At 38.3% G+C, this 10,855-nt stretch overlaps 1 protein-coding gene across 1 annotated transcript; it reads left to right on the plus strand.

Annotated features, from left to right (window-relative positions):
• The first annotated feature begins 707 nt into the window (after positions 1 to 707).
• Positions 708 to 10,007, plus strand: LOC121397550 (lysozyme g-like). The gene is made up of 5 exons (XM_041574387.1): positions 708 to 866; positions 3,709 to 3,792; positions 6,146 to 6,342; positions 7,421 to 7,559; positions 9,602 to 10,007. The coding sequence occupies exons 1-5, from the start codon at positions 863 to 865 to the stop codon at positions 9,733 to 9,735; spliced, it is 558 nt and encodes a 185-aa protein (XP_041430321.1). The 5' UTR covers positions 708 to 862; the 3' UTR covers positions 9,736 to 10,007.
• The last annotated feature ends 848 nt before the right edge of the window (positions 10,008 to 10,855 follow it).

Consider the following 10,855-nt stretch of genomic DNA (forward strand, 5'->3'; position numbering starts at 1 on the left):
ACAAAACATGCACCAACCGCCATGTTAGTAAAGTTGTGGCTAGCATTTGCAGAGTGGTAATGGTGTCACCTCCAATCGTTTGCATTGCGCAACTCACTAATAGTGATGGGCGCATTTTTCGCGAATTTCCCGCCACTGAAGTCATGGCGTAACTCAAATGCAGAGTATACACATAAATATTTGCAATTTGTGTTTTTACCATATTTATGGACATTCATAGTGCGAACAATTCTGTTTGCACATTAAATACAGCACTTTTATCCATGCAAAGGGCAGATATATTCACTGTGCAAACCATTCTGCCCTGCGCAAAGTTTATCAATGCGCCCCAATGTGTGCAGGTTGAACGGGCACAACTTTGTGTACATTGTAACACACTGCAATTGCCCTTGTGAACGTATAATCCCTGTGGTCTTTAATACACAATTTGGAGTACATGCTGACAATTGTCATTATTCTTCATTTGAAACACTCGGTCCAATTTTCCCATTTAGATTTTTTACAAATAGACTGCGCGATCTTATAGCCTTGAAAAAGCCGCAATCAAATATATATGTATATATACAAAAATTCGTGGCAAATCTTTGCACAGTAGTCATGTGGTTTACAGAAATTGTGCTTAATGACTTAACACTCCAGGAAAATCCCCAGATGAAGAATCTGCAATAACATCTCTATACAGCAGCTATTAACAACACTAGCAATGTAGGTGTGGACTCAGATGTGTTGTCTGATCCAACCTGGTTATTAACAACAAGGTGGATCCTTAATTAAATCTATATAAATAATAGCTATCGACAGCGTTGACACTTGTAAGCGTGCATTTAGAAGAACTGACTGTTAGCAGCCTGAAAACATCAATATGGGTAAGGATATGATCTTTATTCCATTTGAATAAATGCCTGAAATCTCAGCTAATTTCTGTTTAAATAGGCTTTTATACATTTCTGGAGAAAAAAAACTACTGTTGTCCAGCTCTTACTGCACTATTCATTTTCAGCAGGAAGATGTCAAAATGTCTATTACCCCTAGTATTAAATGCATTATAATGATTTTATGGTGCAAATACACATTGTGCAGACCACACGCATGCAGGAGAGGTGTCCCTACTAATTATGTCATTTTTGCTTTTAGCACCACCGACTCCTCATGTAAATGCTTGAAAAATGTGCTAATGTGTAGTGATGGGCGAATCTGTCCTGTTTTGCTTCGCCGAATATTGCGCAAAACATTGAAAAAAATCACAATAATGGCAAAAATTTGCAAAACGTATTGAAGTCAATGGTCGTCAACTACCAAGGGAGCAGGGGGTGCAACTGGGCCAGGGCCCGCATCCCCGCAGGGCCCCCCGGCTGGAGTCTGCTGCAGGCGCAGAGTAAAATCACACGGACGAGGGTGGGGGCGGGCCTGGCTGCATGGCCCGCACCAGGGCCCGCCCCCACCTAGCTCCGTTACTGAGCGTCAGTTTTCACATGCGCGACTATTTAGTCCAAATGTATTAAAGTCAATGGCCGTCTGAATCATTTTGACATGCGTCAACTTTTATTTTTGTCTTGGCGGATTTTGCGCTGGCGAATTTGACGCCGTTTCGCAAAAACATTTGCGGGTGGCAAAATGCGGAAATTCGACGCGAATCCATGCCTGTCGATTTTATTCACCCATCACTACTAATGTGCAATGACTTGCTCTTGTAAGATATAAGTACTGAGCAGATGTGACCCAAATAAATACCTTGGAGTTGGTTTGCTCAAATGTTTGATTGGCTGAATTTCTCAGCATAATGGTAGAAAAAATTGTTTACTCTTCCATTTGTATTTGTACTTTTGCAAAACGAACTGTGTGAGATCCAACTCACAACTGATTCATCAATCAATATCTATCAACATTGATGTAACACCTAAGAGGAACCCCGAATTGTAGCTTGTAACAGTAACATGGGGAGCCCATTTATCAAAAGTCGAAATTCGAATTCATGTGAAAATTTTTAAATTCAAATATACTCACAATCTCGACTGGGAGGTTATTTAAGAAAAGATTTGAATGTCTAATATTCGATCGAATGGTTCTGACCTGAAAATCGAATTGTATTCCATTCGGATTCGAAAAAAAACTTCAAATGTCAGGTGGTGGTTTAATAAAGCATATATTTACAACAACATATAATTACATAGTCATTGAAGCCTATTAATGAGTACATACCAAACACAGTGAGAAACACACATAGAAAGCAGCAGCACTCAGGCTTGCAAGGCAGATAAGTTGGCATGTGGGAGAATATCCCAACACTAAGGGGCAGATTTATCAAGGGTCGAATTTCGAAGTTAAAAATACTTCGACATCCGACCATCGAATTAAAATACTTCAAATTCAAATATCGAATTCGAACTTTTTTTCATCTAATTTGGCTATCCTGCAGTCGAAGTAAAATCGAACGGTCAAACGATTAAATTGTTCGAATGGAGCGGTTCGAAGGATTTCAGCGATCGATCGAACGATTTTTCTTCGACTTCAAAAAACTTAGAAAACTGCTCTAGAAGGTCCCCATAGACTGACATAGCACTTCAAGTATTGAAGTCAAAGTTATTTTAAAGAGACAGTACTTTGATTATCAAATGGTCGAATATTCGAACTATTTTACTTTGAATCGAATTCGAAGTCGAAGTCGTAGTATCCTATTCAATGGTCGAAGTATCCAAAAAATTACTTCACATTTCGAGTTTTTTTACTTCAAAAATTCCCTCGAATTCACTTCAAATTCACTTTGACCCTTGATAAATCTGCTCCATAGGGAGTTATTTATCAAAATCCAAAAAGTTCTCAATATTTTCTGGAACTACCCCAACTACATCTGTACAGACTTCCCCCCTCCTCTTGTGTGGAAAAAAATCTATTAAAATTGTGAAAAAATGTACACATTTTTGGGATTTGTTGGAATACTTTTTTATTCTGACTTTTAACACCATTGGAGTTTAATAAATGCCAAAAAATTATAGGTTTTTTTTTACGAAAAAAATTGTGTTTCTCCTCTTTAAAAGTCAAACCAAAAAAAAATTGGACTTTAATAAATAAATACCCCCCTAAGTCCTTTGTCAAGGGGATTCTAGTGCCCAAAGCACTCTTTATAGTCTAAATTAGGGATGTACCGATTCCAGGATTCGGTACGGGATTTGGCCAGGATTCTGCCTTTTTCAGCAGGATTCAGAATTGGGCAAATCCTTCTGCCCAGTCGAACTGAATTCGAATCCTAATTTGCATATGCAAATATGCAAATTAGGGGTGGGAGGGAAATTGCGTGACTTTTTGTCACAAAAAAAGGACTTAAAAAATGTTTGAAACATTTTTCCTCCTCCATGCCTAAGGCATAGAGGAGGGGCAGACAATATTTGATTGACAGCTGAGATTTTTAAGTGAGCTTACAACAGCTATGAATGATTTCATAAAATATAGAAATTGGATTTCATGTTTAATTTGAAAAGGAATTTTATTATACAGCTTTTTGTGTCTGGGTGATAAGTCCACTTTAAAACATATTTCCTTGATTAAAAAAAGCTGAGTGACTTTAATTAATGCAAATACTTTTACATTCTACTAGTAACCAGAACATTATTGTCACATGTATTCACAAATACCTATATTTACATTGTGATCTGTCAGTGACCTCCTGTATCACCAGAGGACTGTACTATTATGTATCTGTCATTTTTCTAGCCTCAAAATATGGTGACTTAACAAAAGTTGAAACCACTGGAGCTTCGGAGGCAACAGCCAAACAAGACAAACTGAAAGAGAAAGGTAAGAACAAAACTGTACTGCAGAGGGCAAGTGTTGGGTTTCTGAGAAGTCTGAAAGCACTTAGCCAAGGGGGCACTTCCACATTTCTTCCCAAACAGTAGAATATTTAGTAACTTTACAGATACTTCGAATAGTTACACCTTAGATGGTCTCAAAGTTTTATTTACAACGAAGAGGCAGTACTTATAGGTAGTGATGGGCGAATTTTCGCCGTTTCGCTTCGCCGAAAAATTCGCGAAACGGCGCCGGCGTCTCGTTTTTTACGCCGGCGCCCGTTTTTGACGCCGGCGCCCGTTTTTTTGGAAAAAAAATTTTTGACGCCGGCGAATTTTTTCGCCGGATTTTCGCGGGCGTTTCGCGAATTTATTCGCCTGCCGCGAATCGCGCAAATTCGCCACGAATTCGCGCCTGGCGAATAAATTCGCCCATCACTACTTATAGGTGAACTAGTCCCCAGCCTAGCAGATACTTATGGGGGAATGTAAAAAAAGTTGCAAAGAGCAAAACAATTTGCCCAAATAAGAATAAAAAATTGCACTTTGTGATGATACTCTTCCTTAAACTGTTATCGCACTGCAAATTTTAATTGCGCATCGCCCACTTTTAAGAAGTGCTTGAAGGCTGCGTAATCTTTTGGAGCAAACAACTTTTTCAGTAGGAAGTTTTATTACATTCACTGCACACTAGTCGCTAAACAGAAGTGGTTGCTAAACAGTTTCTGGGTTCAAAAAAGACATATTAAATTTGGGCAAATGGAAATTTGTTTGCACAAAGGCATACCTTTTCTCATTGCAAATATTTTTTCTGTTGCCGACTTTTATTACATTCCCCCATTAGAGTGCTACCTTACTCCAGACTCTCCAATTCCTGTGCCTAACCGCTTGAGTGCCTATGATGACAATTAACAATGGTGGGTACCAACCCTTGTAGTCTGCACCTTGGAGCCGCAGGCTGCTGTACTAGCTACCCTGATCCTATCTCTTACTCCTAGAGTAAGCTATTACAGATCTTTCCTACCAAGTCCTACCTCCACCTCAGGCTCTCCAACTCTGACCACCCCATCCAGAAAGACGTTTACAAAGAGGTAACACATGATCACTTATCTTTCTAGAGACTAGGAACAAATCACACCCCAGCCAATTACCAAATTGCCAGAAACCACTTTCACATGGCAATGGGAAACAGCTTCCTCTCCCTAGCCCTGAACTGACTCAGTCCGTCGAAGGTTTAACCTTTTCAGTGATTTTATGGGAGCTCATACAGTGACACATTTCAATAGAATTCCTCATAATCCAATATAAGTTCCTATTGACTGTGACAAGAGAACATCTGTAAGAGCCATGGATTTATAATTAAGGTCTTAAATCCATCTTTTCTGCCAGGTTAATTAGCATGTGCAAAATATGTAATACAACATATCTGTACATATTAATCACATTGGGGCTCATTTATAAACATTGGGCAAATTTGCACCTGGGCAGTAACCCATAGCAACCAATCAGTAACTAGCTTTTTTCAACCAGCTGCAGGTTGAACACTGAAAGCAATCATCTGATGCAAATTTGCCCAGTGTTTATAAATAACCCCCATTGTGTTTTGGGGTTCTGTACCAGCGCAAGTCAACCACAACCCTTTAGCAGTGGAGATCTGTAAATATGAAGATACCCCAGTAGCTCCCCATCTTCTTTTTTGCTGATTCACTGCACATGCTCTGGGATGCTGTTAGTTACCTGAACTTAAGGACCAACTCACAATATATTGTATACTGCATGTAGAGAATCTAAAAGTCACAATACAAGACTCATTAGTAATAGTGATGGGCGAATTTGTCCCATTTTGATTTGCCAAAAAATGTGCACATTTCCCACGGAATTCGTGTAATGGCGAAAAATTCACAAAACGTGAATTCCGACACCGGTGACAATTTTACATGCCTTAAAGTCAATGGGCGTGCGTTTAATTGTCGCCGGCGTCAGAATTGTCGCCGTAGTAAATAAAAACAAACTTTGACACCGGCAAATTTTTGCAGCAAAGCCTGGCGAATAAAATCGCCCATCACTAATAAGCAATTATTTCAGACTCTCATTACATGGCAACTCCAAAAACAGCACAATTAACATTAGAAATTAATAATTAGCCCTGTAGCATTAGTTTCAATGACATATGAACCTCATTTTCTGTTTGATGATTAGCAACACCTCTAAGATTAGCTGCTCAACAGCAGCCCAGAGCACAGGGAGCACTTATATGGGGCACTTATATGAAAAAAAGGTATTGTTTTAAACCTAAGAGTATGTTCTTATTATCATTTCCAGCTCAGTATCTTGCCAATCGTTTCCCCCTGTATTTTAAGGTGTTGCAGCATCTCATAAAATGGCCCAGACTGACAACCCAAGGATGCAGAAGTACAAAGCAATCATATTAAGAGCTGCAGCAAAAGCAAAAGTAGATCCTGCTTTAATCTGTGGGATAATATCAAGGGAAAGTCGTGCTGGTGCAGTGCTCAAGGATGGTTGGGGAGATCATGGCAATGGATTTGGCCTAATGCAGGTATTGTTGCTTCAATAGACCTTCATACCTTGTTGCTTTAGACCTCATATCTACTTTCTAAACAAAGTCCAGTTCATACCATGCTCAGTGTAGCCTAGGATGATGCATATTGGTGCCTGTTAGTCTTGAGAACTGAAAAACTATTATAAATGAAAATACTTCCTAGAAATGGAGATTAAGGGGCCAATTCACTAACTTCGAGTGAAGGATTCGAAGTAAAAAACTTCGAATTTCCAAGTGTTTTTTGGGCTACTTCGACCATCGAATGGGCTACTTCGACCTTCGACTACGACTTCGAATCGAAGGATTCAAACTAAAAAAAATTTTATTGTTTATTCAACCATTCGATAAACGAAGTACTGTCTCTTTAAAAAAAACTTCGACCCCCTAGTTCGCCATCTAAAAGCTACCGAACTCAATGTTAGCCTATGGGGAAGGTCCCCATAGGCTTTCCTAAGTTTTTTTGATCGAAGGATATTCCTTCGATCGTTGGATTAATAATCCTTTGATCGTTCGATCGTACTATCTGCGCTAAATCCTTCGACTTCGATATTGAAAGTCGAAGGATTTTAATTCCCAGTCAAATATGAGCGTTAATTAACCCTTAATAGGCTTATATAGTTTTTTGAGTTTAGGACTAGAGTAAAATTTGAGACCACAGTCCCGGGTACTCTGCCTTCTTTGACTTTGTGGTGTCCCAGGGATAGAAACAAATTAGGTAGTAGATTTGGGACAACTCCACCTCCTTCTTTTTCCATTTCCAGGCAGATATATGTCTGAATTAATATTATATCATTATGTTTTTGTTATTCCGCAGGGGTAGTTGCTGTTGATCTATAAACTTACAGATTTGTAACTTATAAATATGAATAGATACAATATTTTTAAAAACAACAATAGAAACATTATAAATTGTGAATTTACGGATTTATGATACAATATACTGCTGGCTTTGTAGACTAGGAACGTTCATCATTTTAAATAAGGGTTTCATATATAGTTCATATTGGAAGGAACTTCTTATGAGTGTGGGTTTATCATTGAAAAAAATAACATTATTTTTACATGATGCTTCCAGGTAGATAAAAGACATCATACGCTAAAAGGAAAGTGGGACAGTGAAGAGCATGTGGATCAAGCAACTGGTATCCTTGTTGACTTCATTTTGGGTTGTAAAATGAAATTCCATGGATGGACCCCAGAGCAGCAGCTCAAAGGTTTGAAATTTCCTAGACTGTACTGAAACTAGGACAAGCTAAAGGCAGGTCCAAGCATAGTTACTACTCTCAGAGGAGTACAACAGTAAGGGCAACCATACAGTGAGCAATGGTGAATGCCACCTGAGATATTAGACTACTAGCCATATATCTCTATTGTTCTGAACAGCAAGAAGTGAAGAAGTTCTGAGGCTCATCTTTACTTTCTGTTTCCTATTTACTGACAGATATAGTTCCTTGTCAAGTCTTTAGACTGATATCCACATCCACACACACAATGAAAATCATACAGACTTCATTTTATAGGTGTATATGACAAGCTTCAAGTAGGACAGAGTAAATAAAATGGTTTATCCAGGTCTATGTAAAACAACAACTAAAAAATTGGTTGGAAGAATACCCATACAATAAGAAAAGGCATAGGAAAAATTAATCAAAGGGGGTGAAAGTCTGATTTAAATGTTGGAGGAATCACAGCCGGTTTTTAAACCAAACCCATTTTTGTAAAACCAAAGCGGTGCAGCATCGCTAGTGCAATGAGCAGAATATCAATCTTTGCACTAGAGAGAACCTGGAAATTCAGCTCTTTAAGTTACAAGGGTCGGCTTTTTTTGCTTCTTTCACTATTTTTTTTAACTCAAATGCTCCTTATTTCCATCTCTTTTTTTGCCTTTATGCTAATCACAATTATTCTCTTTTCGCCTGATGTTTTTTTAATTTTACCATTTATATATTTTTTCCCTTTTCTTCCTATGGTCTTCCAAATTCCTCCTCTATTTAACCTTTGTCCCATTGGGCTTTGCCATTTTAACCTAAAATCTTTCTCTTCAACTTCTTTTTGACTTGTTGCCTCTTTCCCCCTTTTTTGTTTCATACTCATTCCACTTACTTGGCTTCTTGACCACTTTATTATCTCTTCTTTCCTTTACCCATCTGCTCTGTGACCATTCTGTTCTCCATTAAGGTTGTTGTTCTTATTCCCTCATGACTTCTGTTCTACACCCTTTTCTCTTCTAGTTCCACTTCTATTCTGTTGTCTCTTAACCTTGTGCAATTGGATCACTTTATTCTTTCTTTTATTCTTTCTTTCTTTCGTTTCCCCTTTATATTCCAAACCTTCCATTCCCTTAATTGTATTATATTTGCCTCAACCCCCATTATCCATCTCATATTATATTTTTACCCTTTAACCTCCTCCATTTGTCATTGTACTCCATTAAAGGGGGTCAGTTACCCAGTCATAAAAAAGCTGTATAATAAATCCATTTTCAAATTATACATGAAATCCAAATTCTTTTTAGTAAAAGATCCATACCTGTTATAAAATGCATTTAAAAATCTAATCTCTCAGGCAAAGTGGCAGGGCAGACAATCAGGGCCGGATTTACATAACTGGAGCCCCTAGGCCAACTACCATTCGTCGCCCCTGTCCCCTCCTCTTTTTCATGCAAATTTCATCGGACCGGAGCAATGGGTATTTGCACATGGGAAATTAAAAAAATTATTGTATTTCCTGCATATCCCCATAGTTTTTTAACCAATGTTGGTGTGGTTGGGCCCCCTAAATCCTGCCGCCCTAGGCCCGGGCTCAGGTGGCCTTTCAACAAATCCGAGCCTGCAGACAATTCATTTCACTTTTCATTCTGTACTTCCTAGATGTCACTGCACTGCTCTCATTCCCCCTCCCTCCTCACTATCTAATTGTGAAGCCAGCGCATGGCATGTTCATCAAGTCTTCTATTCTGACAAATAAACAAGGATTTGGGAAGATGCACAGCGTACCTTCATAACAGAATGGTGGTTGCCTGCTTGCTGAGATTGTGTAATTCCAAGATTGAAGGAAACATGATAAAAATAATTTTTATAGTGTAAATAAAATTTATTTTGCTTGATAAACCCAATAGAAATGAATTTGTAATTATTTCTCACACTGGCAGGTCCCCTTTAAGTTTATGCTAGAGAGAATTTGGACTGCACCATATATTTTAATGTTTCCCATTGTTCAACAGTACCTTAAATTAACATATTATTTCTTTGTCTAGGGGGCATTGCAGCTTACAATTGTGGTTTAAGTAGAGTTGACAACTATGCACACGTTGACATGCACACTACTGGGAAGGACTACTCCAATGATGTTGTGGGCAGGGCTCAGTGGTTTAAGCAGAATGGATTTTAGTAACAAAAACCTGCAAGCGATGTGTTCCATGTCCAGATTTCTATTAGATTACTCTGTTTCTGCATTCAGTAAAATTTCCTAAATCAAAATAAACATTGTTGTTATATATGATATAATCATAATTTACTGTGGGTTCCTGGGTTTCTGCTTATGTGTCACTGTTGTTCTTGAAGGCTGAACATTTTCACAGCTTGGTCATCTACTTTTGTTGGTTTCTGTCATTTTGTAACACAAAGATTATCTACAAATTATAAAATATTCTGTTTTGCATTCATTATTCATTATATCATTCATGCATACATTTTGGGGCTGATTCACTAAGGGTCGAATATCGAGGGTTAATTAACCCTCGATATTCGGCTGGGAATTGAAATCCTTCGAAGTCGAAGGATTTAGTGCAGATAGTACGATCGAACGATCAAAGGATTATTCCTTCGATCGAATGATTAAATCCTTCGAATCAAACGATTCGAAGGATTTAAATCCAACAATCGAAGGAATATCCTTCGATCAAAAAAAGTTAGGCAAGTCTATGGGGACCTTCCCCATAGGCTAACATTGACTTCGGTAGCTTTTAGATGGCGAACTAGGGGGTCGAAGTTTTTTTTAAAGAGACGGTACTTCGACTATCGAATGGTCGAATAGTCGAACGATTTTTACTTTGAATCCTTTGATTTGTAGTCGAAGGTCGAAGTAGCCCATTCGATGGTCGAAGTAGCCCAAAAAAAACTTTGAAATTCAAAGTTTTTTTACTTCGAATCCTTCACTCGAAGTTAGTGAATCGGCCCCCTACTGTTTCTCCTGAGTTCATTTTGTAAAGAACAACCAGTGATGTGGATCCTTATGATTGAAGACCATTAGCCATTTTTTTTAGTAACTCAGATTCTTTTTATTGATACTGATATGAATCAGTGCTACAGGTTTGCTTGGGAAAATGGTGGGGCAAACTGTCATTCATTTATAGTTCTGTAAGAACAAAGAAAATGTCATTTGAAACAGATCCATCTAACAAACGTGCATTCATTTGTGACACTATTTAACACTATTTAGGAGTGTTGAGTGGGGTTAGGATCTTGGGTACTATTGCCCAGAAGTAAGGACTATGGGGCAGATTTTTTAA

Source organism: Xenopus laevis, chromosome 8S (assembly GCF_017654675.1).
Source record: "Xenopus laevis strain J_2021 chromosome 8S, Xenopus_laevis_v10.1, whole genome shotgun sequence".
NCBI lineage: Eukaryota > Metazoa > Chordata > Amphibia > Anura > Pipidae > Xenopus > Xenopus laevis.